We start from the raw sequence: 23,741 nt of genomic DNA on the forward strand, positions 1-23,741 counted from the left end.
GTTGTTCTATTATTGGCCCTTTTCTATCCACCACATCGTGCCCAAGTTCACGCATGAACTTGAGTGGAGAGCCATGTCCTCTCGACATGCTACTCCTCAAGGATAGGCCCACTCCTAGGACCATCCGATGCCAACATCAATGGTGATATACTTGAGCACCAATAAAAGTCGAACTAAGGAACAGCTCTGATACCAAGTTGTAAGCGACTAAATTTTCCATTCTACTTTAGTCACTTAACCACACCTCTGACCACTTGGAGGAGTCTCATTCACAACCTCCATCAGTCCAATTCAGGACTTGGGACTTGCTAGCCTCAAGAATGGCATCCATGCCACTCAACACTTGCACCTGGTCCAAGTGCTCCTCGTGTCCGGTCCCAAGACCGACACCCAAAGGTACCACTGACATCTCGGCCCGTTACACTAAGGCCATGCCCATTCACCTTTGCTGCGCTAGTGGTCCAATACCACTTGCATCACAATCCCGTCTCTCCAAGACTGGGCCATCTGTCCACGAGTGGTCATCCTAGATCCACTCCTTAGCATCCTTAGGATGCCTACAGACCTGGGGAATTGCCTTCCCCAAAGTCCCTTTGTCAGTTCCTACCAAGTCCCTTTCTGCCCTTGGCCGTGTTTACCAACACTGCCACTGGATCGAGGCCCACAGGCCCGACCCCTAAGTCCCATGGTCCTCTGGGACTTCCTCACCACACGACTGTGTCCTTGGTCACTACCCCAGAGGACTGCTCCTCTTCCTTTCCACAGTCTAGGCCTTTGGGACAACATTTCGGAACACCGTGGCCTTACGCGAGCCACCTAGGTACTCTCCCCGCCTTTCACCTTTAGGTGCTCTAGCCATGGGCTTAGAGCGAGGTTCCATTGAGCCACGCCTGGTATCCAAGTAGGTAGTGCCACCCACACTTGGACTGGGAGCATCGGCCAGTCGATCTCCCAGGGGAACTAGAGCCGGCTCTTGAACACTTCACCAAGCTACCCCGCTTGTCGGTCTGTATTCACTCTAGTCTTGGACTTCCCAGTGGTCAGTTCATCACCCAACATTGGGTCTGGCCTTCCTGGGCCAAACTGGCCTTTCCTGGCCAAACTGGCTCCACTGCAGTCCTCCCCCTCACTATACTTTTGGAGCTCACCAAACCCCCCAGGGTCTGGGAGACAAACGCTTTGGGCTTTCACCCTCTCAGACTCGAACTCGGACTCGGACTCAAACTCGGACTCGGACTCGGACTCGGACTCGAACTCGGGCTCGGGCTTGGTCTCAGCCTTGGCCTCGGTCCCGGTCTCGGTCCCGGTCTCGGTCTCAGTCCTAGTCTCGGTCTCGACCTCGGACTCCATCTCGGGTCCTTCTCGGACTCCATCTCGAACTCCATCTCGAACTCCATCTCGGGCTCCGTCTCAGTCCATCTCGGACTCCATCTCGGGTCCATCTCGGGCTCCGACTTGGTCCACCTCGGACTCCACTTCGGTCCACCTCGGACTCCATATCGGACTCCATCTCGGACTCCACTTCGGACTCCATATTGGACTCCACTTCGGGTCCATCTCGGACCCTAACTAGGGTCCGTCTTGGACTCCACCTCGGACACTTCCACGTGTCATGTGTTGGTCCTTTTTGGGTCCCTTTTTGGAGCCTTGCTTATTGCTTGCTTCGTGCTCGCTCCTTGAGCACTTTGTTGGGAGTTCCACTCCCGCTCTCGACCTTCTAAGTTAGAGCTTTTAGTCCAAACGTGTTACACTCGTTTGGGCTTTCGCTTCGGCCACTACCATGTGGCACCCTTTCCGGCTCCACTTTGGGGCCTAGGGATTTTGTGTCTCACACCCGGGAGTTGCAATAGAAGATCAAGGTGGTCAATGACATGGGCATGGCTGCAAACACATCAAGATGCCCTTCTTGGGAACTTTCTGCAACTATAGACGTCCATGCCATTACATTCCCTCAGGACTTTTGACACAGATATACTCTGTTTGCGATGTTTCCATGGAGGATGATGTTCCAGATTCTAATCAAAGCCATTATCAAACATCGCTTTTAGCTATGGCTCGCCCATTAACTTGATCCAGCCGTTGGCAGCCATCAAATCAAGTCAGGTTTTCCACAAGATTGTGGCTGACAACTGCCAGGTTCTCCAGAACCCAGCTGCCACCTGCCAGGTTCTGGAGAACCCTCTCATCCTCAAATAACATTATGCCAAGTGTCCGTTAAGGTCTCACCACAACCTGTTAAAGGCCATTCCTGGGCACAAGCTCCCTCCAGGACGCACTCACCGGGCTATATAATGCCCGGCTCGCCCGTTCTGAGCAGGGCTTGACCAAACTGAACACCGTTATCACCAGCACGTTACACCGAGAAGCAAAGATGACAAGCTCATTATCCAAGTAGGCCTAAAGCATCGCTGTCCACGAAACGAAGTTCTTCTCGCTCAATCTCCTTGAACATTTTCCTCGCAAGAGGCAAGATCACCCACTTGGGCGACAACGCCGCGATCTGGAACAATCGCTCGGCCTCGCCCAAATCGCCATCCTGGATGCACGAAACTAGGCTCCTCTTGGGCATCTTGTGGCACCCTGCCCGTGCTGCACAAATCCCGAAGCCAAAATCGTCCAGGACACCACATTCCTAGCGCTCATCCGATCAAAGCACTCCTTGGAGCGCTCCACTTGGCCGTTGCGATGGAGCAAAGCATGCCAGAAACTGATCGATGGCCTTGCATTGTGATACACGGAGCCACCGTCATCTTCACTGCCATAGTCCCACGACAGCAATTGGATACGCCTCCTCACGCACTCGAGGTACTCCTCGTCGGTCATCCACACCAGACATCGCGAGTGTTACACCATACTTGGGCCACGATGGTCGTCACGTCGCAAGAGAAATCTCTCGGAACTTTAGTGCTCAGTGGCAAGGTTCCGCTGGATGGCCGGTGGAGATCCCAACCCTCCCATGCACATTACTATTGCAACGACGAGATTGGAGACTCTCTGGAGAGGCATGGTTTTGCGGAGAAAGAAAGAGAATCCGGGTCCGCAAGCAAAAACTCGATGCCGGCTTCGGAGGCAAAAACACACAAAGGCCAGGGGGGCCGGCGGTAGATTCGGTGGATTCGGTGGACGCGGTGGCTGTACGGAAGATGCACGCCTGTTCTTCGTTCTCGTTTGTTCTTTTTATAGGGGATTTGGAAGGCGCGGTCGTGGCGATCGATCCTCATAGTTGACATGTTTGATCGACTTGATGCTACTCCATTCCTGAGATTTTCGGCGATCATTAATGCTGCCCACCCATCTTTGTTGGTGGCAAGCAGTAGTCCAGAAGTTATAGAGAAACACCCCGGAGAAATCCTCCACTAGCAAACCGATAGTTTGCGATTTTGTTATCTCACGAGCCTAGAGCACGACTTGGAGGCCCTTTGGATGATCCTCGAGAGCTTCGAGCTTGCCGCTGCCAGCGCCGCCATTCTTGCCACGAGGAGAGAGACCCAGAGGACAGAAAACGGGGCTGCGAGCGACGGTGCTTCCGGCCCAAAGGAACCTCTTGGAGTATGGATTGAGCAGACTCTCGCAAAAGGAGGTGGAGCTCTCGGCCACTAGTCCCTGTAGAAAGATTTAGAAACCAGTATGGGGAGAGAGAGAAAGAGAGAGAGAAAGCTCACGTACCTCTGCCATTGCCTTGATTTTCAAGGCTGTGTCGCTCGTCAGCAGCACCACTCTTCCGTCCACAACGCTTCTCTCGAAGAGCAGCGCACAGTCTAGGACGTGGTCGTCGTTCGTAGGAGAGAGTAAATCCACGGCATATGGGAGGAAGTTCTTGGCCACGGATGGAGAGACCGGAGGAGTCATGCCCATTGGTTTCATCTCGTTGCTTTTCTGCACGTGTATCCACCATGGCTTTTTCACCATGCACTCCTCTATCCAGCGCAATGACCTCCGGCACTGATATTTCTTGTCCTCGCTTCTTTTGAGGAAGTCAAGCTCCCGGATGACTGCCAAGAGGTGAAGATAAGAAAAAGGCGAAGGAAAGGAAACATGAAAGAACGCTCACTCACCTATCTTCGGTATGATGACTCGTGTCTCTCGCAAACCTTCCAGTTTCTTGAGAGAATTGAAGCCATCTTCGTCCAGGAAACAGTTCGTATCCACAATGATATGCCATTTAACCTCGTCAGCCTTCTTCTCTGTTACCTGGAGAACGAGGCAGACATTAAACTTGCAGATATAGAGCTCGTGGAAAGAGGCCTTACCCGGTGCCGACGAGCGCAGTACTCTTTGAAACTGTCTTCATCGGAGCTCGTTGAGTAAGGCGCTGGCTGGAAAACGGGCTTGTAGTCGCGTTGAACACTCGGTGACGGAAGAAAAAAGAGCTCCCCGAATGGTTTCCTCGACACCACGGACTTGGATGCATCCACCTCAGGCTTTGCAACTAGAGCAGGAGTCATGTTTTCCTTGTCTGATACGTAACCGTCTTCAGGGGTTGCAGAAGCCTGTGTGTTTGTGACAAGGCTTGGCAGCTCGAGGTTGACACCACGCCTAAGCCAGAGAGTCGAAGGAGACTGTTCCGGCTTCTGGACTCCGAAGATCTTCTTTCCAGCCGGAGACATTCGCAGAGCTGTGAACTTCGCTGACAGAGGCGAAGCCGCTCCCTTGTTTCCACGTGCTGGAGACTTTGGCCTGGCGGGTGGCGAGCCCGTTCTTCCATTGATGTCCGAAAAGGCAAGCCTTTCTGGCTGCTTCTTTGCTCCGCGATCCGCATTTTCCTGAAAAAAATACACAAGAGCTTCTTGCATGATGCAAATGAAAAACCAAAGCTGACCTGTTTACGTGAGTTACTGCTTTCCAGCCGCAAGATGCTCTGGAACTCCTCGTCCAGACCCTTGGCGACGCTGGAAGCTGTCGACTTTGCAGGAGTACACGAAGAGGAGGAAGAATCGGACTGTTCCTGAGCCACGGGAATCCACTTGACCATATACGTTCGCGTCGATGCTCCGACCTCAAACTTCCCATCTTCCTCCATTATGACCGGGTCGAGAGGGATGAGAGGCTCCCCATTGAGTCGTGTCCCATGAACTGTGAGATTTTCAATCGGCCTTGTATTCAGATTATAGAAAGCTTACCTGAGTGCATGTCCTTTAGGACGAGCTGCCGAGTTTCAGGAATGATCCGGATTTCCAGGTGATGCCGGCTGATGCTCGCATGCCCCGCGACCACGTCACAGTTTTGGTGCCGTCCAAGAACAAAGGAATCCTTGCCGTGGAGCAGCACGTTATCAACAACAGAGCCATCCTTGAGCACCACAAGCTGTGGCACGAAGTGCATCATGATATACTGCAGAGAACAAGCTTTAGATTTCTAGCAAGACTCTCTAAAATTGAAGTAACAAAACTCACAGATGATGGAATCCACAGCTGCTGCCTTGAGACCGCTCCTGGAGGCGCTGGAACACGATCAATGACAATCTAAAATGCAGCTCGCAGGACTTACAGAGGAGCCGCGAGCGCGATCGATCGATTCTCCTGGCGCCAGCGACAAGAGCGCTGGAACACGATCCTGCCAGGAAATCTGATCAATGACAATCTAAAATGCAGCTCGCAGGACGCTTACAGAGGAAGAGCCGCGAGCTCAATCGATCGATACTCCTGGCCCCGGCGACAAAACCCTGGCTCAGAGCTTCTGGAGGCGTTGGAACACGATCCTGCCAAGAAATCTGATCAACGACAATCTAAGCTCCCAGGACGCTTACACAGCGAGCTCAATCGATGGCCCCGGCGACAAAACCCTGGCCAGGGCTTCTGGAGGCGCTGGAACACGATCCTGCCAAGAAATCTGATCAAAGACAATCCAAAATGCAGCTCGCAGGACGCTTACAGAGGCGCCGCAAGGCGAACGGCCTGTTCTTGACTAGGACCCGCGAGCTCGACGATCGATCCTCCTGGCGCCGGCGACAAAACCCTGGCTCAGCGCTTCTGGAGGCGGGATCCTGCCAAGAAATCTGATCAATGACAATCCAAAGTGCAGCTCGCAGGACGCTTACAGTGGCGCCGCGAGGCGGATGGGCCGTTCTTGGCTAGGATTTGGAGGCGCCGCGAGCTCGATCGAGCGATCCTTCTGGCGCCGGCAAAACCCCAAGGGCTTTTCAATCGAGAAGTGACCGTTTGCAAACGGTGGGTTCGATCCTCGTTCGATTCCAATAACGCACATTTAGGGCAATTTCCCGCCCTTCTTTTATGAGATGCGTGATCGCTGATACCATGGCGGCATGCAGTGTAGATCTTGGGGATGTCCATCTGGTGCAAACGCTTGGGATACCTGCTGTTGGTACCTCCGAGGAATTCATGTTCTTCCTTCATCGAAGCGAGGAGTTTGTCTCCAAAAACTGGATTTTCCGAGGTGACTCGCTTCCCTCTTTGCTTGATGCTGCGATCTAAGCTACGCCCTTTGTGTGAAGCGGCCGATTTCATGGAGCAGCCAGGCCTCTCGCAAGAAAAGTACGAGCTGCTGCGGGAATGCTGCATGGTCAAGCCCGTGTTTGCGACTGACCGTGGTCATCGCTTATCTCGCGTCAGCATTGCATTAGAAAGATCATCCGGCACAAGGATATAGTGAACGACATCATCGCCGGACGGATTGGTTTCCAGTGAGGCCTAAAGTTTTTCCTTTCGTCTCGCTTCACCTTTTCTTTGAATGCTTCGTTCACCAGCTTCGCTCGAGACCCCGAAGCTTAGGACCTTCTCATCCGTGCTGCCAGCGACGGAAGGTAGATCATCTGCTTCGATGATAACAAGTGCCATGTTGCAGGTCACGGATTAATCCAAGCATATACTTGCGACTGCTCGTGTTCCTCACAAATATATAATGCACGGCATGTACAAGTTTGCACTGCTTGATCACCACTTCTTATACATTGCATTGCAGATCCAAAGTCGGCAGCGCTAGTGCCTATAGTGAGGGCATTAAAATTCTCGACTTGTTTTCAGGTATGTAGCCTTTTACTTTCTTCCATTCACCGCAAACCACGTTTTCACTCACACTTGATCGCAGGGCCTCAAAGAATGTAACGGCGTGGACATGTCGTTGACAAGTTTGCTGTCCATCTTAATGCGTAGATTTTACGAACTTCGTGTTTGTAGAGCGCATCCTAGCACTTTGCCAATCCGCTCGCTATGGACAAGCAGCGGCTCGGGGCACTGGGTGACTGCCGCAGTTCTTTCGGCCTGGAGCGCAACGTTTGGACCGAACGCATGCTCTGGTCGATGGGCGACCTGCGGTGCACAGATTTCGTCATGAGTTACCTCAGCAAGAGCAATGAGATGGTGGACAGACGTCCCTCTAAATGGCCAGCCCTTTACGGAGCTGTTTCCAGGTCTGTTTTCTCGCGTCGACGTCGTGCTTGACATGGATCTTGTAGATGCAACATTCTACCAGAGTTTCAAGAACAGGAAAGGTTTGGAGAGAGATCGTTTGTTTTAGGTACTGACAAAGAAGCTCGTCAGTGAGGGTGTACGAGGACGAGGACTTACCTCCGGGCTCGGAGCAATGCAGAATGGTTTACGAGAAGGCTCCGAGGTCGCCCTGTTTTTGCACCCGATGACGATGACGGGGAGGAGCTAACACGGGAGTGGGCTGTTGAGACCATCTCTGTTGTGGGGCAAGCTTGTCTTTCTAGAACAGAAACTGAGCGACGTTGTAGGTAAGTCGTATGCCTTCAATACAAATAGCATTTGACTTAAAATGGAACCTCGATCATGGACGCGTAGAACGCGTTGACGCTGGCGGCAGCGGTGAGTCTCAGCCCTTCGTGGATGATTTTCCCGGTCGCAATGGGTGAGATGCTCGTGCACGTGTGGAAGGCGCCAGCGAATGCGACGTGATCGGTCTCAGATCCATCGTAGCACTGCATGCAGACTGGGCACATGCTGTCAAGCGAGAAGATCCCTGTCCAAGATGGCCCTGGTTGGAACTAAGTGGCCACACTTGCAGTACGTATTGACCAGCGCAGCCTCCACTGTGGATTCTCGCTCCACGCCCGCAATCACACACAAGGATGCCCTGATCGAGGTCGCCAATTCCAGCGACCATGCTTGGGATATATTGCTTGTAATTGACTTTGGAGCTTTACCTTGAGATGTCACTGGATGGAGTTTTACCTGCTTTTGTGATTTTGCTATAGCCACGGAGGGATTATCCGTGATGGATGTTACCACTTTGCGTCGATCAAGCACGTGAAAGAACATTACATGTGTATGCTCGATCTCTTGTCTCGCTCGGGGCAGCTCCAAGAGGTGGAAGAGTTCTTTCTAGGCAGCGACATTGAGGTGGTGAGATCTTCATTTCTGATGGATACGAAGAACACGGCCTCGTGCTGGACAGCTTTGCTGAGTGCTTCCAAAGTTTAAACCCCAGAAGCAACATGGCTTGCAAATCTATCCAGTAGCACTGCATTGTGCCCAGCTCTCTTTCCTCGCTTGGAATCCTATATGCTACTCTCGGATATATATACTGTTAGAAATTGATTGATCAAAGTTTTTCTGAGTTCCCTGATCGCCTTGGAAGCCATCAAGTTTCTCCACCATGGACACGACAAATGCATCCTCGCTCTCAAAAAAGAGGCTGCTGTCCAATCTAACACAGTTCGGAAGCTCTTCTACGAGTGTATGAGTCACTGGCTCTATGCCATGGAGGCAGGTTCAGTTCCTAGGCAGTTAGTGTGTACCTAGGGTTGATCACATCAAGATGAGTAATCAGAGCCATGAATGGTACACTGTGCTTCCTGCAATCTCCGGCACCATATCAATCGCTGGTGATTGTTGCGTGTTTGCAGTCACATTGCGAGTAGCAGCAGTGGTGCCGTTGTGTACAAGGGTGGGCAGCACTGTTGAAGGTCATGTTTATGTGAGCTATTGTTGCAGGCACTGAGACAGAACCTGCTGCCGGATCAGCTGAACTTCCTGATTGGAAAATTCAAAACAAGCGAGCCAGAGTTGTCCATAATCGGGATTGATCTTGGTGAGTAGTATATTCATTTTCTTGATTCTGCCAAGACTTCCAGTGAAGGCAAACATCATTGCTATCCTTTTCCAAAGTTTGCAGACCAGTTTACTTCTCAACTTTAGCACAAAAATCCTTAAAGTGCTGGAAAACTTTGCTCTTTGTGCTTCATGAGATAAACATCAACCTTGCACGAAAAGTGACAAAATAGTGCTCATCTGCATGCTTTGGAAAAGGATAGTGATGATGCTTGCCTTCACTAGAACTCTTGGCACAATGAATAAGATGAATATATTGCTCACCAAGATCCCAATTGTGGATAAGGCTTGCTTGTTTTGAATTTTCCAATCTAGCAGCACTCGGTGCCTGTAACAATAACATCACAATTGTCTCGCATAAACATGAAATTCACATGTGTGGAATTCTCCTTTGTAGACACAGATAAGACTCTTGCTCCACAATGGTGCCACTGTTGCTGCTCGCCATGACTGCGAACATGCAACAATCTCTAGTGATTGATAGCTGGAGATCGCAAGCATGGTGTACCATTCACAAGTCTGATACCATGAGACTTACTCTTCTGTCCCAGATGGAGAGGCATAAAGGCATGTGCTTGAAGACATATTTCCTCCAATCGCCATCATCCTGGGGTGGAATAGGTGGGGGAGGCAGATTTATAAGTGGTGGTGGTGGGAGCGCTGGAACATCTGCTACTGCCCAGACATCAACCAGCCATGTTGTATAGCAGGGAGCTCAAAGTGATACTTCTGGATGCACTATTATTGGACATTCCCATTCTGGTCGTCCACTTTTTCAGCTTGTGCACAGGCCGCTTAGGAAAATCAGCAGCTTCATCAACTGACTGTGGCTCAGAAATAGTTTCAGCATTAGCAAAATAAAACCGAGCAGAATTAGACCTGAATAATTATCAGGTCCACATGCTTCTTCTTGGAATGGACTCTGAGTCTATGGATTTTGGTTTCCAAGCCAGCAGATCGGAAAATTGTGAGTACGAAGTGGCTCTTTCAATGCTAACAGTCAATTTAAAGCCCACTTTGGTGAAGTCAAGCCCTACAAACTGGTGCAGTCCGTGGCATGTCGGTAAGTGTCAGTGAAGGCAAGCCCTACAAACTATGTATGCTTTTGATCCTTGCTTTCAATCCTTATAATCTCACAAAACACTCGTCACCACATTCATACGTAGCAGAATCTGGCAGGTGGTTGGCAAAACCTTCCACTACCAACACTCTTTGTTTTCATTATTGAGGGTTGTTCACTTCCAAGAGCTCTCATTCCCACACTTTAATCTTTCTAAGGAATTTCTAGCACGAATCAAAAGTTACAGATGTTCATTGACAAATTACAAAAATAGCACCTAAAATAACTTCATAGTCATTGAGCTCTGGAGAAATGCCAAAGTGTTGATCAATTCCAGAAGCAAAGGCATTAGCTAGTGATGCATTAGCCATAGAAGCCCTCACTTTGTCAAGCACAAGAACCTACTCTCTTGGTGGCCACCACTTCACAACTTGCCTCACCTTTTGCCTCCTCCAGGGACCCCACAACACTGCAGCCCATAAATGATGGTAAGCATAAATTGGTAATTAAATGAAATTCTATAGACAATTTTGATTGTTGAAAGTGTGAATTCAATGCTAAATGCAAGATAGCTCCTTAAGGACATGTGATCATTTGTCTTTGAAATTATTTAAGTTATAAACAATTAAATAGAATGACTTGAAAGATGATCTATGGGATTTAAATATAGAGGGAAAAAGTTTATAAATAAGAGTGAGTTTGAATATAAAGGGAAAGGCTCATAAATAAGAATGCATTCTTTTTTTCAATCAATTAAAGTGTCTTGGGATACAAAGTTAAATGTTTTTGGGCTTGAATAATACTAAGTTGGATAGACCTCTTGATAAGTCTAAAATGCAGAAATTTGCATGTGAAGATTGTAATACTTGGTTGTTCTCTTATTGAGGAGCCCACTTCTGTGACCTCTAGCTCTATTAGCCTTGAAAGCCTCCTAGATATGCACAAAGCAATGGCCATTCATAAACATTACCTTGCCATTCATGACTTCCAACCCTGTAAGGGCCTTGAAAACAGTATGTGAAATGAAGAGAGTCTGTAAGCAGCCATAGTCATGCAAACACCTATGAACATAAACGGGTAGATCTGCAGTGGAGGAAGTGAGCACCTCTCATTTGCAAGTGCACCCTAAACACGTGTTAAATTCCTGTCTTATGGGCTGTGTAGCAGACAATACAACCTACAATTGCTGCTTTCAAGTCTTGCTTGGACTTGGTAGCTTGAGAAGAAGGCGAGGAGCTGAATGGGAAGGTCATCAAAGTTTCAAATCAGGTTTGTAAGCTATAGCTTGAGGAATGTCTTGGTTAATAGTACATATTGCAAGTGTGGAACCATCTTGCAAAACTCCTATCAGGATAAGATATTACAGTGCTGTCTTGTGGACTCCCTTGCTGATGGGATACTCAAGAGAACCACAAGGAAGAAGCTTGGCATCTGCAAACACAAATGGACATATGTCAAATATTTGAATTATCGCATGCAGCCAACTTTCCATTGTCCACAATACAAATTGGACCTAGGGCTTGCAATCAGACAGCCACAAGCTTCTGGCCTTTATCACTTTAGTATTATTGCAATCAGACAGCTGCAAGCTTTCGGCCTTTTATCACTTTACTATTATGAATATAAAAATTTGTGATTTTATATAATTATGTTTGCTCTTGTTAAATTGATAACATGAATATATAAATAAGAATAAATATTTATTAATTATTATTTGGAAATATGAATATATTTATAAAAATACAATATTAGAAATTCTATTTTTACTTTTTTCTCTAAATTATGTCTTACAGGGATAAATTTATATTAATAAAAGTTATAGATACACATACGTACAAGTGACTAAAAATAATTATTACTTATTTATTTATACCCAGAAAGAATATCTTTTATAAATATATATGATATAGACTGTAAATTCAAATCTTATATTCCATAGTATAAACTAATATTAGCTAGAAATTTTTTTAAAAAATATTACTGTTTAATCAAATACTGTATACATTATCTTGATTTTTTGTTGGTAGTAGTGAATATGCCTAGAATATGCTTGTATATTCTAGGATATTCTACCATCTACCTGTCATAATTTATAAAATTTCCTAAACACTTTCTAGTATGATTCTAGTACCATCTAATGATTGATATTCAATAAGATTAATGTTTTTTTATAAATTATATACATATTTATAATTATATACTTCCATTTGATCAATTAAATTATTAAATAAGAATAACACTACTATTAAGAAACTCAAGCATTGTTGTATGCTATATGGAGCAAATAATTTTGGTAAGGAGTTAAATTGTAAAACAATAAGGCTACCTATAAAATATAATATATATACTCTTATTTTTAAAGTTGTTTAATTTGTTTTTATTCACAATTAAAGCTTTAATCATGCCTACACACTCATAAAACTATAGCAAAGTCAGATTTAGTCAATTAAGTGGTAATATTCTTGATATACCATCGCTTGGTGTTGGCTTCATATGTTCCAATGATATCTAAATAGGCCATCTGTATAGAATATTTTCTTATTATATTTTTAAATACTATTAAAATAAATTTATAACATTAAATTTTGATAAAAAAATATTTAAAGAGTATATTGCTATATAAAACGAAACATTTTATTGCTGGGCTGCTCACTCTAGGTATTGCAAGCACAAATTGCTTGTTATAGCTACATATAAAGTATGTTTTTACTTGGATATATATAAACTTAAAATATTAATATTTCAAGAAAACTAATATATTACAACCCAGAAACAAAATGAAAAGCATAATTACTATAAATAATTACTAATAATTTATATATTAGAAAAGTATTACTTAATAATTTAGATATAAGGATAAAAGAATTAAATTTCAAATTTTATATAATAAACTATATTTGTAGTTAGGCAGAGACTTTTAGGCATCATTCATATGCAGCCAAGATATAAAAGTTCTAGAAGATATTGTTTTATTGCTTTAGATCTTGGAAATGCCTAAACCCTTCATATCTTACCTAATGCATAATTTAACAGTTAAAAGAGTTTAGCTTTGTGGTTGACAGGAACGGCGTCATTGCCAACCAAACTTAGACAAGGGGAATGGGTGACTTGTTAGACAAGTTGCATGGTTTCAACATGCTATTAGTGGCAAAGTACCTCGAATTGGTGTGTGCCATACCTCAATTCAGCCATATGCATCCATAATACACTTAAATTGGACTTATACATTTTGTGCATTCTTTTTCAATAACAAGTTCTCCACTTTTGTATCCTGAGTCAATTCCTTGACCCACCAGTTCTGAAGGAACCTTCTTGCTTTTATGGAAACTATCATTTATGTATTCCAAATCTTGAATAAATCTTCTATTCACATATCCAAATGGGTGGAGTTCTATGCTACCTATTTCCCCCCTACAATGTACCTGTAACCATTTTGACTTTGGAGCAATAAGCCACTGACACCTACCTGCATTCAGCAACTCCCTTACCTTGTGTGGTACAAATTCGTAGGTTTGTAATAAGGAGATTGCTAACTAAATTCGCTGCCTGCTTAACCTGGCCTCCTTGGTTGACTTACCCGTTGGGAATAGTTGACCGGGGTGTCTGTTTGACTCTTGACCTAGCACGAAGACTCTGCTTCTGCTTCTAACCCCACTCTGTACTTGTTCCAACAGTTTCAAGCCGAGCAACTCAAGACCCAAATGCGCCACAATGGGTACTCAAAACTAGGCCACAACTATGGCTCTCACTCCCCATACCCCATTCCCTGCTTTCATCATTGCTTCAACAAGTTTCATTCTTGAAGCATTTGGAGATGCCACGAGATGCTTATTGTATTGAGTTGATTAAAGAAAGGAAATATTATTTCTCCAGACAAAAAACTACTAAAGGAAAGTGATCTACGAAGTGAATGCAAGGGAAAATAATATATATAAAATATGGGTACGCTAAAAGATCTCTCACTCATACAAGGAGGACTTCACATCCTTCACATGGCTGATAAGACTTCCAGATCAATGGTCTACCCTCGTGACCTTCTACATTCACCCTCACCTGCTTTCCAACTAGAGTACCATCTAGATGTGCCAACTTCAAGGTCACTTGGGTCTCCTCCATTAGAGCAGTGTACACGATCTCAGATTCAAACCCGGATGCAATTCCACCTGTGATTATTCAATGTTGATCAGAGATTATAAATGAAACACATTTTTTTATCTTACCCCCATGGAAGCCAAGCTTTATGTCCCAATTATCCATCGCTGCATATCCATTGTCTTCAACAGCATCATCTTCCAGCGCAAAAAAAGGTTCATAATCGCCATAATGGATATCATTCTTCACAGAGGTGAAAAGCTCTTTGAGAGTCAGATAGTGCCAACCTGAATTCACTGAGAAGCCACTCTGCAATGCAATAGTCTTCACAATCAGCCTCAGTTGCTCCTCTTGCAGGCTGCCACCATCTTGGACATTAGCAAGAGCAACAAGTTCCTTGAGTTCCTCGAGCATCACCTCCTTGTGCTGGTTTGCATGAATTCCATACTTCTTGCACAATGCCTGGATCTGGCGATACCTCAAATCACCAGCTAAGACCAGTTGCTTGTCTTCATCAGACAGCATCTTCTGCTCGTTCGAACTTCAAAATTTAATAACCGGGGCACTTCTTCTATCACCCTCAGGTTTCACCAGCACCATATAAGCGTCCTGCATCGGTTAGGAGTTTACTGCCAAACATAATAAAGATATTGCACCTACCTGGTTTAAATCCGACCGCAGTCTGGAGAAGACAGCCTGATCCATGGGCTTCCTGGACTTCGCCAAGGACACTTGGATCATATGGTTCGGCGTTATACTGTCGACGATGGGGAAGTTCTGGAACTTGTGTCCTTCCTCCACTCAGGGTCCGCCGACACTGTCAAACCAGAAAAATACTTGATCCGACGAGTTTGCAACACCAGATCAGATCCATCTTCCACGGCTTTGAACGTCCCCCCCCTGTGCAAGCCATTCATGGGCATAACGTTTAAAAAGATTCCCAGCAGCGACTTTCAATGCCGGGTCACTCTCAGCAGCCAAGACGAAGGTCTCAAACCCCTTGAGCTTCCTGTAAGCGGCCACCTCAACAATGCTTTGTGAAACCCACTGGGAGATGGGCCTGATTGATTGAATAGACAAAAAATCCACACTTGGCCATATTGTGAACACTGTATATGAATATTCTTCCTTGTCACCAGCACCTCTCAAGTCCTGCACCTGAAGCACCCCTTCCCCGACCATCCCTTGCACATTCTTTAATATCTCCTGATATCCGTTCTCCAGGGTGAAGAAGTACCACCTGGGTATAGGACCAAATAGTAGATTTCTCACACGAAACTCTGTTCGAGGATCTGAGAACCTGTTCTCCTCCAGATACGCGTACCGGTAGAAAAGATTTTCTAGTTCCTCAAAGGACCAAGGCGGCATGAAAAGCTGTTGGAAGCAGCTCGAGGTTATGTTCTTCCACGCATCCACCCAGTTGTCTCTATTGGGAGATGCAAAGATATACGTAATTCGCCCATAGTGACCAACAAAGCTCTGATCAGTCAGTAGGATCTCCCCTTGCAGCGACCTGTTAAACTCGTTAAGAATCTGGTATGTCCCGTCCGGATAGAAAGCATAATAATCCACAGTTTCCTGAATAACGAGCTCCACCTGGACGGTCTTCCCTTCCTTGAGTAGATTAACGAGCACGTAAACCAGAAAATGGGACTTGCCTATGCCGGGGTTGCCGGAGACGTGTACCACGCTAACGTGCCCTTGGGTAACCTTGCTCATCTCTGTGTAAAATGGTTTCCACACCTGCTGAACATAATAGAAATCCTTATGGAAGACCTCTGGGCAGAAGTGGAACATGTCACCCGCTTCTAAAGACGTCGGAAGCTCGTAGTTATACCTGGTTGCGTCTGCAAAGAGAAAAAAACTGCTCAAAGCCGGAAAATAAGATGTGAAAAAGAAAAAAACCAGCTAGATGCGCAGTAACAAAAGAAAAGAGCCATTACACACACAACGATCTCGTCATCATAAGTAAACGCAACACACAAAAGACGCAGGGACGCCAACTACAGATGAACCAGATCGACATAGCCAGCCACGACTCGCAGCAAAAGAAAAACCGATAAGAAAAAATAAGGGGATAGAAACGCCATAGCAAACATGACACAACGACATAGCTAGCCACGACACAACATCTCGTCAGCAAAACACAAAAGACGTAGGGGCGCCCAACTACAGATCCAAAGTGACCAACTACAACCGGGAAGACAAAAAAATCCAGCACTAACAAACAAATGCAATGCGAGGCCACGAACAAATGCCTCAGCACAATTCTGGGGCATGAGGAAGAAGGAAATTTGGGGCAAGCGGAAACAAATTGCTTACCAGATCCACCGGTTCCGTGGGGCACTGCAAGCGAATCAAATGTCTCAGATCCGCATAGCATGATATGGGAAAAGGCTTACGATTAGATTTAAGTAGGAGGAGCTTCTCCTCCCGCAGCTGCTGCTTCTCCTCCCGCAGCTGGTGCTTCTTCTTCCACAGATACTGCCTCTCTACCGGATCTTGCTCGCTCGCCAGTTGTTTCTCCACTCCCTCGATTTCAGCTTCCACAGCCTTGATGGAACGCTCAAGCCCCTGGAAAGGAGAGTCGTCAATCTCCATAGCCACGGAAGACGATGCCATCTACTGAAAGAACTAGCCCTATTGGAGGGTAACATCCGACGGCTGCCTTTGCGCCGGGCCACGTGGCAAGTTTAAGGGTGGTGGTAAATATTTCCAGCCATTGTTGTGATTTGCTTTGGTGGTCTTCTTGATTCAAGTGCTAGGTGGTAAAAAAATAATAATCTAGTCTAGTTTCTATGGTTGTCTAGTCTGTTGGCTGTAGCTACGAGATGCATAGTGGGAATAGTGCATAGTCCAAGTAATGCTGTTTTTAATTTGTCCCCTGTGAAAGCAGACTGGGCGCTCCAGCTTGCATGCATCGCTTTCACCCGCCTATAGCAAACTCGACTTCCCGCCTTTGATTTTCCATGAGCGATGCCGCGATCCAGCGGCCAGAGCGTGTCAACCTCTTCGCGAGCCAGCTGCGGCGATGTGGATCCATCGCCGAGGCAACGCTACTGCACCAGCAGATCGGCAGCAGCGGGTTTGGAGTGGATCGCAGCACGTTTCTGGGAAATCTCATCGTCCAGATGTATGGCAGGCTCGGCGATCTCGATCGCGCGCGGGACGCGTTCGATAGCATCCGCGACAAGAACATCTTCTCCTGGACGCTCCTCTTCACGGCATTCGCCCAGCTGGGGTATCTGGCGGAGGCGCGAGCGATCTTCGATGCAATGCCGGGCAAGGACGTGGTGGCCTGGACGGCGATGCTCGCGGCCTATTCCCAGCACGGCTTCGTCGACCTTGCCAAGGATCTCTTCGATAGAATCCCCGGTCGACGAGACACTGCTGCCTGGAATGCGATGATCGCGGGCTATGACCAGAATTGCCTCTTTCGCGAGGCGATATCCACCTATCGATCGATGCTTCAGGAGGGATCGAGACCAAATCAAACAACGATCGTGAGCGTGCTCGATGCGTGCGCTGGAATTGGCGACCTCGATCAGGGCATCGCTGTTCATGCCCTGTGTGTGATCGCGGGCGTGGACCGAGAATCCACCGTGGGAGCTGCGCTTGTCAATATGTACGGAAAGTGTGGCCAGTTAGTTCCAGCCAGGGCCATCTTGGACAAAATGTACGAAAAGGATCTTCTTGCCTTGACAGCAATGCTCACAGCATATGCCCATTCTGGGCATCCGCACGACGCACTAAAGCTCTTTGTTACGATGGATCTGGAAGGCATCCAGTCCGATCACGTGGCATTCGTTGGCGCCCTCCACGCGTGCACGAGCATATCAGCTGTTGCGACCGGGAAAATCATCCACGAAGGGCTGAGATTCACCGCTGCCGCTAATTCCCCCAGCGTTGCCAACTCTCTTGTGGCGTTCTACGGCAAATGCGGGTACCTGGAAGATGCCAGGGGCATATTTGATGGGATATCCCGCAAAAGCTGTCTGACATGGAATACCATGCTTGGGATATATTCCAATAACGGCTTCTTTCAGCTGACTTTGGAGCTTTACCTCGAGATGTCACTGGATGGAGTTTTACCCGATGAGATAACTTTTGTGATTTTGCTATCGGCGTGTAGCCACGGAGGGATGATTCGTGATGGATGTTACCACTTTGCGTCGATCAAGCAAGAATTCTGTCAAATCCCCGTGAAAGAACACTACATGTGTGTGCTCGATCTCTTGTCTCGCTCGGGGCAGCTCCAAGAGGCAGAAGATTTCTTTCTAGGCAGCGACATTGAGGTGGTGAGATCGTCATATCTGATGGATACGAAGAAGACGGCCTTGTGCTGGACAACTTTGCTTAGTGCTTCCAAAGTTCACGGGGATTCCGAGCGAGGAAAGAGAGCTGGGCACAATGCAGTGCTACTGGATAGATTTGCAAGCTGTGATGCTTCTGGGGTTTATATGCTACTCTCGGATATATATAATGCCAGAAATTGATTGATCAAAGTTTCTCTCAGTTCCCTGATTGCCTTGGAAGCCATCAAGTTTCTCCACCATGGACACGACCCATGGGCACTCTTGAAAAAGAGGCTGCTGTCATCCTTGGCCAGGGTAGCAGAATCTAGTTAACATCTCCATAGAAGTATGAAATAATTCACATATACAATCACATAAGCACCTCCCAAGTGGGTTTATAGAGCATCTATTGTGCAAAAGCAGGACTCCATCCTGTGTTTCTAAAGCAAATGGTCATTAGTTTTGCATTTGGTGTTATCCAATAAACTATAATAAAAGAGTAATTTCTATTTATTAATCCAATTAATCAAATGGAAGTTTATATTTGTGTGTCTTCTCAAGTTTAAAATGTAAATATAATGACAATTAAAAAAATTTTTAAAAAAATATATTTTCTAATTATAATAAATTTATATGAAAAATACGAAAAGCATATGAGGGTGAAGGTAAGTCACAAAGGTAGATTATTGATTTGAAAGTTTTATCAACTATGTGAAAGATGTAAAGTATTTCTTGTATGAGTGAGAGATTTTATATCATATCTATGTTTTGTTTAAAAAAATAATGTTTTCTTTCTTTAATCAACTTAGTATAATCTTAAGAAGAAAGCTCAATAATAAATCTAAGTACTTTTTGAAGAAAAATAATAATTTAGACCTTTAATATATTTTTAATTATCAATAAAATAATAAATTATACATTTAATTATTTAGTTCTAAATGAGTTTACTTATTTTTTATCTACATATTATAATACCACAAATAGAAAGCATATAAAACAAATATATAAATAACTTCAATCATTTTTTTATCTTAATTATTAAAAAGCACCAGAAGATCAATATCTAACTTTAAAAAACAATATTTTAAAATATTTTAATAGGATTTATACTTTATGTAATATTTCTTTTAGTTAAACATAATATAAAACTAAATCTAACGAGGTTATATATTTACAAATTGAATATTATTAATGTTTTAATATTTTTTCCATCCAAGTTTAATACTTTAAAATTATTTTTCCCCATAAAATTTTGGGATTTTAAATTTTTTAAATGACTCTTTGATGCTTTTTTTTTTTGTTTTGTTTGCATTTACAAGCACTATATATACCTTTTATATGTCAAATTTGCAAATTTATTTTATTAGTGTTAACAAGGTAAATCTCCTAAGTTTTTTTTCTTTGTCTTTTTCATTTCTTATTTATGAAGTGTTTCCTTAATCTAGATTGCAAACACAATACCATTATCAAGTGTTGTATGATTATATAATTCTGATTGTAAACCTTTATTGAAATTTAATTTTGTATAATTTTGAGTAGAGAAATACTTGGCTTTATACACATGTAAGGAACTGCATTGCAATCACCTTCAATCATCTCATTATAAACAAATGATACAAAAGAACTTCTATATGTTTAAAGAACACTTCATGATGCTATTAAACCTTCTTTATATGAGGAAAATTTTGGTAAATCTAAAACAAGAAGGCAATTTAAATTTCATTGAAGCTAAGTGATACTAAAGCTTCAGTTTATTTGCTATCTTGTAGTCATGGGTCACTTTGTGATGGAGCAAAAATTGGATGGAGTTATTATTTTTAAGTTCAGGCAAAGATTTGTTTATTAAGCTTAGAAGTTCCATACAAAGATGAAGTAGAAGAACACCAGTATACAAAATGCAATTGCCACTATGAGCAAGGACGATTTACTGTGTTCTTTAATCTCAATCATAACGTTTTCCTTAATAATATCTTGTAAAAACTCAACAAAGCTTACAGTGGAGGCATTGTCTAATAGGGCTGATGTTAAAATTAAAAGAAACAAGCTTATATATTTAATTACCGAGTGGAGGCAAGCAATGGCCATAAGGATGAACTATAATAATTGGTTTTACAAACTTTTTTGCCAGATCTTCTCCACTTGATTTAAATATGGTATCTAGCTCGCCTTAAAATTAAGTGATGGATTAACCAAGAACAAATGTATATGAATGTAGATTTCTTACCAATCAAATGAAAAGATGGACAATGTATGGGGTGATCATATACTTTACACAGTGGCTGGCATCGAATAATTCCTCCAGATATTATAATTACAAATTTTAGCTCGGTCGGAAGGATAGATTTCTGCAACAAAATATTAAAATGATTTCTCCATGATATTCACATACAAACCTTGGTTTGTTGCATTCCAGCCAACGCCCCAGCAACAAAACCTCCCTAGACAATTTATAAGAAAACTGTAAGAAATATTTAATATTCTTAACAATAAAAGAAATTTAGAGCTTGCCAAGGACATTCCCAGTAATCCATCAAAAGGACCGCATTTTTTCATGTATCGAGAGATGCATGAAATGCCTTGTTCGAATGACTTATAATCCACAATGGTCATTTCCTGGGATCACACAAAGAAACATTAGAAGGAAAGAGGAAAGCTAAAGGAACAATTTATAAAACACCTTGTTGCCTCTAAACCACTCGAGATATGGTGGCGCAAAGTTTCTCTTTTCGCCATCGATCACTGGAAACGGAGCGTCCAAGAAACTCTGGAAAGACGGAGCTTTCAAGAGATTTGAAGAAAAGTACTATAGAAGAAATGAAACAAAGCAAAAGGAGAGAAAGCTCTTGCCAGATCGAGAAGATTTAGCACCGAATCGTCCCATTTGACAGCGCTCAATTGAGCTTGGAGCTGGCGAGAATTGTCACCATGGCCGTGGAGGCAAAGCACACGAAGGCGTCGCATCTCCATGACTTCGTTCCTCTACAAAGCACTACAGAGAAAGAACACGCAGCGCTTGCAAGTGTTCTTATTTCAAGCACACATTGTTACAAATGTTGGTGGATCACATGAAAATGTCATGGGCAGGGTATGGGCACGATAAGGACCATCTGCCAAGACATTGAAATCTTTTAAAGAACATACAAAGTACGAGTGCTTTTTTGACTACTTGGAACATCCTGATGTTCCTGCATTAAAACCTCTTTACACGGCAAGCGATTTTGGATTTGATTGTGAAAGCAGCGCATAAATCAGAGAATTGTGCTTTGGTCGGTCCCGGGTTCGAAACGCGTAGGGCCGTTTTGTCAACACCAAACTTCGTGTGGTGGGCACAAAGCATGGAGCGCATCGCCACTTGTTTCCGAGGGGGCATGCAGCAACAGTCTGAAGCTGCAGGAAACAGGTGCGGGTGCGGGTGCGGGTGCGGTTGCTGATACAGGTGCAGGTCCAGGTGCAGGTTCAGGAGCGGATGCAGAACCAGAGCACCCGCTACATTTTCTGAGGATGGACACTATGATGGCCATGTCTGGAGGAACTCTTCCGCAAGAATTTCAGCGGCCATTGGGTCCAAGATCTTCAGTGCTAGGTTGTTCTCACAGCAAGGTAACTTTTCTTCCACATTGTTTTCTTTTCTCGATCGCTCCCTACAGGCAAAGATTTTGCAATCTAGCACGTTGCGGACGAGGGTATGTTATCGGATCCAGATGACGATTGCCACTCAAGATGAAGTTATTCTTTCCAGGCCAAAGATTAGCCCAATTCTGGTAAAAGACATTCGGAAAGGTTTTTAAATTTGTTTTTCCTTGTCACGTGATTAAATGTGGGATTGCAGGCCTATGATCTGGTGCAAGGCCCTTTGGTAAGCGAGGATAATTTTCGTTCAGTGGTTTTTACACGAGAATTTGCTTTCTTTTTCTTTTTTTGTTTTACATCTATCGCATTTCAGGTCCGGTGGAGTGAAGCTAGAGACAAAGCTACACCCGAGCCTCCGACTGCGGTATTCCTCCATGGAATTCTCGGCTGCAGGAAAAACTGGGGTATAACATTTTATCACCTTTGCGAAACAAAATTTGTAATTTTCCTTTTCAGCCTCCTTTGCAAGAAGACTGGCCAAAGAATTTCCGGCATGGCAGGTAAAAGAAAAACTAAAATAAAAAATAAAAAACAAGCTTTTCTTTGCCAGTTTTTGCTCGTAGATTTACGTTGCCATGGGGATTCATCGCTTATGCCAGGCTCTCACACTGTTTCGTCCTCTGCCCTTGACGTACTTAAGCTTGTAAGTGTCTACTTATGTTCCTCTTGTTAATGTTCTATGGAGCTTCTCAGAAAACAAAATTTTGTTTGTAACAGCTAGGGAAGTTACGACTGACTCCACGAATCTTGGTAGGACACAGTTTTGGAGGAAAAGGTTGACACTCTGTCGTTTAAGTTTCAACCAGAATGGTGACACCATTTTCTCCTGTGCAGTTGTTTTGAGCATGATCGATCAAGCTGCCAAACCTTTGGCTCGTCCAGTCCAAGTAATGTTGTTCTTAGTTTTTTGTTCTTGCTTTTGTTTTAAGTTCTTTCTCCTTTTCCTTTTTCCAGGCATGGATCCTGGATGCAACACCGGGAGAAGTACGAGCACGCGGAGGTGGTGAAGATCATCCAGCGGAACTCATTGAAGCCTTGCGAAGATTGCCTGCTCAGGTACGCTTAAAATCAGAGCCACTTACAAGCAAAGTTTACGTTCCAGGTACCTTCGCGACGAGTTGTGTTGAACTCCTTGACAGACTTTGGCTTCTCAGAGGAAATCGCGAAGGTTAGATAGTACTCAGTCATAAGTTCTAACAATTTCTGAAAGCTTTTTTTGTTTATTTTTAACAGTGGATGACAACAAACCTCAAACCAGCTCGAGATAGCTCGGATTTATTCTGGACATTCGATTTAAATGGCATTTCCGACATGTACAGATCATACGAAGATACAAACTTGTGGTACGCTTTCACTGCAAAAAAGCAGCAAATCTATTCACAAACGTATGTTGCAGGAACCTGGTAGACAACGTACCAGAGGGAGTCCATCTCAATTTCTTGCGAGCCGAGCGCAGCTTGCATCGCTGGGCTCACGAAGACATCCAAAGAATCGACGACGCCGAGGCTTCCGCTTCAAACGAAGGCGCTGGTGTCGATCTTCACGTTCTTGAAGACTCGGGTCACTGGGTAAGTCTGAAAACTTTCACAATCTCCAAACCTTTCACTCGCTCTGTTACATACTCTGACAGGTTCA

The 23,741-nt window shown here is 44.7% G+C and overlaps 5 protein-coding genes across 6 annotated transcripts in view; 2 read left to right on the forward strand and 3 right to left on the reverse strand.

Moving 5' to 3' along the window:
- Nucleotides 1-3,204: 3,204 nt before the first annotated feature.
- LOC9634606 (FHA domain-containing protein PS1) lies at nucleotides 3,205-6,151 on the reverse strand. Of its 2 annotated transcripts, none has more exons than XM_024670801.1 (12): nucleotides 6,038-6,151; nucleotides 5,872-5,983; nucleotides 5,747-5,817; nucleotides 5,608-5,698; nucleotides 5,488-5,553; nucleotides 5,394-5,431; nucleotides 5,121-5,331; nucleotides 4,820-5,073; nucleotides 4,251-4,763; nucleotides 4,056-4,191; nucleotides 3,667-3,992; nucleotides 3,205-3,603 (listed from the first exon to the last, which is right to left on the reverse strand). In XM_024670801.1, the coding sequence occupies exons 7-12, from the start codon at nucleotides 5,323-5,325 to the stop codon at nucleotides 3,397-3,399; spliced, it is 1,641 nt and encodes a 546-aa protein (XP_024526569.1). In that variant the 5' UTR covers nucleotides 5,326-5,331; nucleotides 5,394-5,431; nucleotides 5,488-5,553; nucleotides 5,608-5,698; nucleotides 5,747-5,817; nucleotides 5,872-5,983; nucleotides 6,038-6,151; the 3' UTR covers nucleotides 3,205-3,396. The 2 variants fall into 2 exon arrangements, with proteins under 2 accessions (XP_024526569.1, XP_024526568.1); XM_024670800.1 differs by having other exon boundaries at nucleotides 5,394-5,440.
- Nucleotides 6,152-9,715: 3,564 nt separating this feature from the next.
- Nucleotides 9,716-16,806, reverse strand: LOC9635700. The gene is made up of 8 exons (XM_024670720.1): nucleotides 16,584-16,806; nucleotides 16,504-16,527; nucleotides 15,108-16,028; nucleotides 14,842-14,981; nucleotides 14,310-14,709; nucleotides 14,143-14,252; nucleotides 11,060-11,122; nucleotides 9,716-9,853 (listed from the first exon to the last, which is right to left on the reverse strand). The coding sequence occupies exons 1-8, from the start codon at nucleotides 16,801-16,803 to the stop codon at nucleotides 9,716-9,718; spliced, it is 2,016 nt and encodes a 671-aa protein (XP_024526488.1). The 5' UTR covers nucleotides 16,804-16,806.
- A 190-nt stretch (nucleotides 16,807-16,996) lies between these two features.
- LOC9635701 (pentatricopeptide repeat-containing protein At1g08070, chloroplastic) lies at nucleotides 16,997-18,881 on the forward strand. Its single transcript, XM_002965508.2, has 2 exons — nucleotides 16,997-17,273; nucleotides 17,324-18,881. The coding sequence occupies exons 1-2, from the start codon at nucleotides 17,158-17,160 to the stop codon at nucleotides 18,675-18,677; spliced, it is 1,470 nt and encodes a 489-aa protein (XP_002965554.2). The 5' UTR covers nucleotides 16,997-17,157; the 3' UTR covers nucleotides 18,678-18,881.
- Nucleotides 18,882-20,304: 1,423 nt separating this feature from the next.
- LOC9634607 (dihydrofolate reductase) lies at nucleotides 20,305-21,220 on the reverse strand. The gene is made up of 6 exons (XM_024670680.1): nucleotides 21,154-21,220; nucleotides 20,985-21,089; nucleotides 20,870-20,914; nucleotides 20,701-20,821; nucleotides 20,538-20,642; nucleotides 20,305-20,485 (listed from the first exon to the last, which is right to left on the reverse strand). The coding sequence occupies exons 2-6, from the start codon at nucleotides 21,084-21,086 to the stop codon at nucleotides 20,325-20,327; spliced, it is 534 nt and encodes a 177-aa protein (XP_024526448.1). The 5' UTR covers nucleotides 21,087-21,089; nucleotides 21,154-21,220; the 3' UTR covers nucleotides 20,305-20,324.
- A 181-nt stretch (nucleotides 21,221-21,401) lies between these two features.
- Nucleotides 21,402-23,741, forward strand: part of LOC9635702 (protein ABHD11) — a 2,512-nt gene continuing 172 nt past the window's right edge. Inside the window, exons 1-13 of the mRNA XM_002965509.2 lie at nucleotides 21,402-21,497; nucleotides 21,717-22,076; nucleotides 22,124-22,237; nucleotides 22,306-22,332; nucleotides 22,420-22,510; nucleotides 22,563-22,606; nucleotides 22,657-22,749; nucleotides 22,824-22,881; nucleotides 22,941-22,993; nucleotides 23,061-23,162; nucleotides 23,209-23,274; nucleotides 23,340-23,449; nucleotides 23,503-23,736. Coding sequence (XP_002965555.2) covers nucleotides 21,402-21,497; nucleotides 21,717-22,076; nucleotides 22,124-22,237; nucleotides 22,306-22,332; nucleotides 22,420-22,510; nucleotides 22,563-22,606; nucleotides 22,657-22,749; nucleotides 22,824-22,881; nucleotides 22,941-22,993; nucleotides 23,061-23,162; nucleotides 23,209-23,274; nucleotides 23,340-23,449; nucleotides 23,503-23,736 — 1,448 coding nt within the window. The remainder of the gene's footprint in view (nucleotides 21,498-21,716; nucleotides 22,077-22,123; nucleotides 22,238-22,305; nucleotides 22,333-22,419; nucleotides 22,511-22,562; nucleotides 22,607-22,656; nucleotides 22,750-22,823; nucleotides 22,882-22,940; nucleotides 22,994-23,060; nucleotides 23,163-23,208; nucleotides 23,275-23,339; nucleotides 23,450-23,502; nucleotides 23,737-23,741) is intronic.

This window comes from Selaginella moellendorffii, unplaced genomic scaffold (genome assembly GCF_000143415.4).
Source record: "Selaginella moellendorffii unplaced genomic scaffold, v1.0 SELMOscaffold_6, whole genome shotgun sequence".
NCBI lineage: Eukaryota > Viridiplantae > Streptophyta > Lycopodiopsida > Selaginellales > Selaginellaceae > Selaginella > Selaginella moellendorffii.

Bases quoted from the DNA above. Each gene is read 5' to 3' on its own strand.
- LOC9634606 (XM_024670801.1), bottom strand. From the start codon at position 5,325: ATGATGCACTTCGTGCCACAGCTTGTGGTGCTCAAGGATGGCTCTGTT. The intron at 3,993-4,055 runs GTGAGTGAGCGT...ACCTCTTGGCAG, and splicing joins AGTCATCATACCGAAGATAG to TCATCCGGGAGCTTGACTTC. The intron at 3,604-3,666 runs GTACGTGAGCTT...ATCTTTCTACAG, and splicing joins AAATCAAGGCAATGGCAGAG to GGACTAGTGGCCGAGAGCTC.
- LOC9635700 (XM_024670720.1), bottom strand. From the start codon at position 16,803: ATGGCATCGTCTTCCGTGGCTATGGAGATTGACGACTCTCCTTTCCAG. The intron at 14,710-14,841 runs GTAGGTGCAATA...TCGAACGAGCAG, and splicing joins TGCGGTCGGATTTAAACCAG to AAGATGCTGTCTGATGAAGA. The intron at 11,123-14,142 runs GTGAGGGTGAAT...GGCTGCTTACAG, and splicing joins GTACTCTAGTTGGAAAGCAG to ACTCTCTTCATTTCACATAC.
- LOC9635701 (XM_002965508.2), top strand. From the start codon at position 17,158: ATGCCGCGATCCAGCGGCCAGAGCGTGTCAACCTCTTCGCGAGCCAGC. The intron at 17,274-17,323 runs GTGGATCGCAGC...GATGTATGGCAG, and splicing joins TCGGCAGCAGCGGGTTTGGA to GCTCGGCGATCTCGATCGCG.
- LOC9634607 (XM_024670680.1), bottom strand. From the start codon at position 21,086: ATGACCATTGTGGATTATAAGTCATTCGAACAAGGCATTTCATGCATC. The intron at 20,915-20,984 runs GCAAGCTCTAAA...TAAATTGTCTAG, and splicing joins GATTACTGGGAATGTCCTTG to GGAGGTTTTGTTGCTGGGGC. The intron at 20,822-20,869 runs GTTTGTATGTGA...ATTTTGTTGCAG, and splicing joins CTGGAATGCAACAAACCAAG to AAATCTATCCTTCCGACCGA.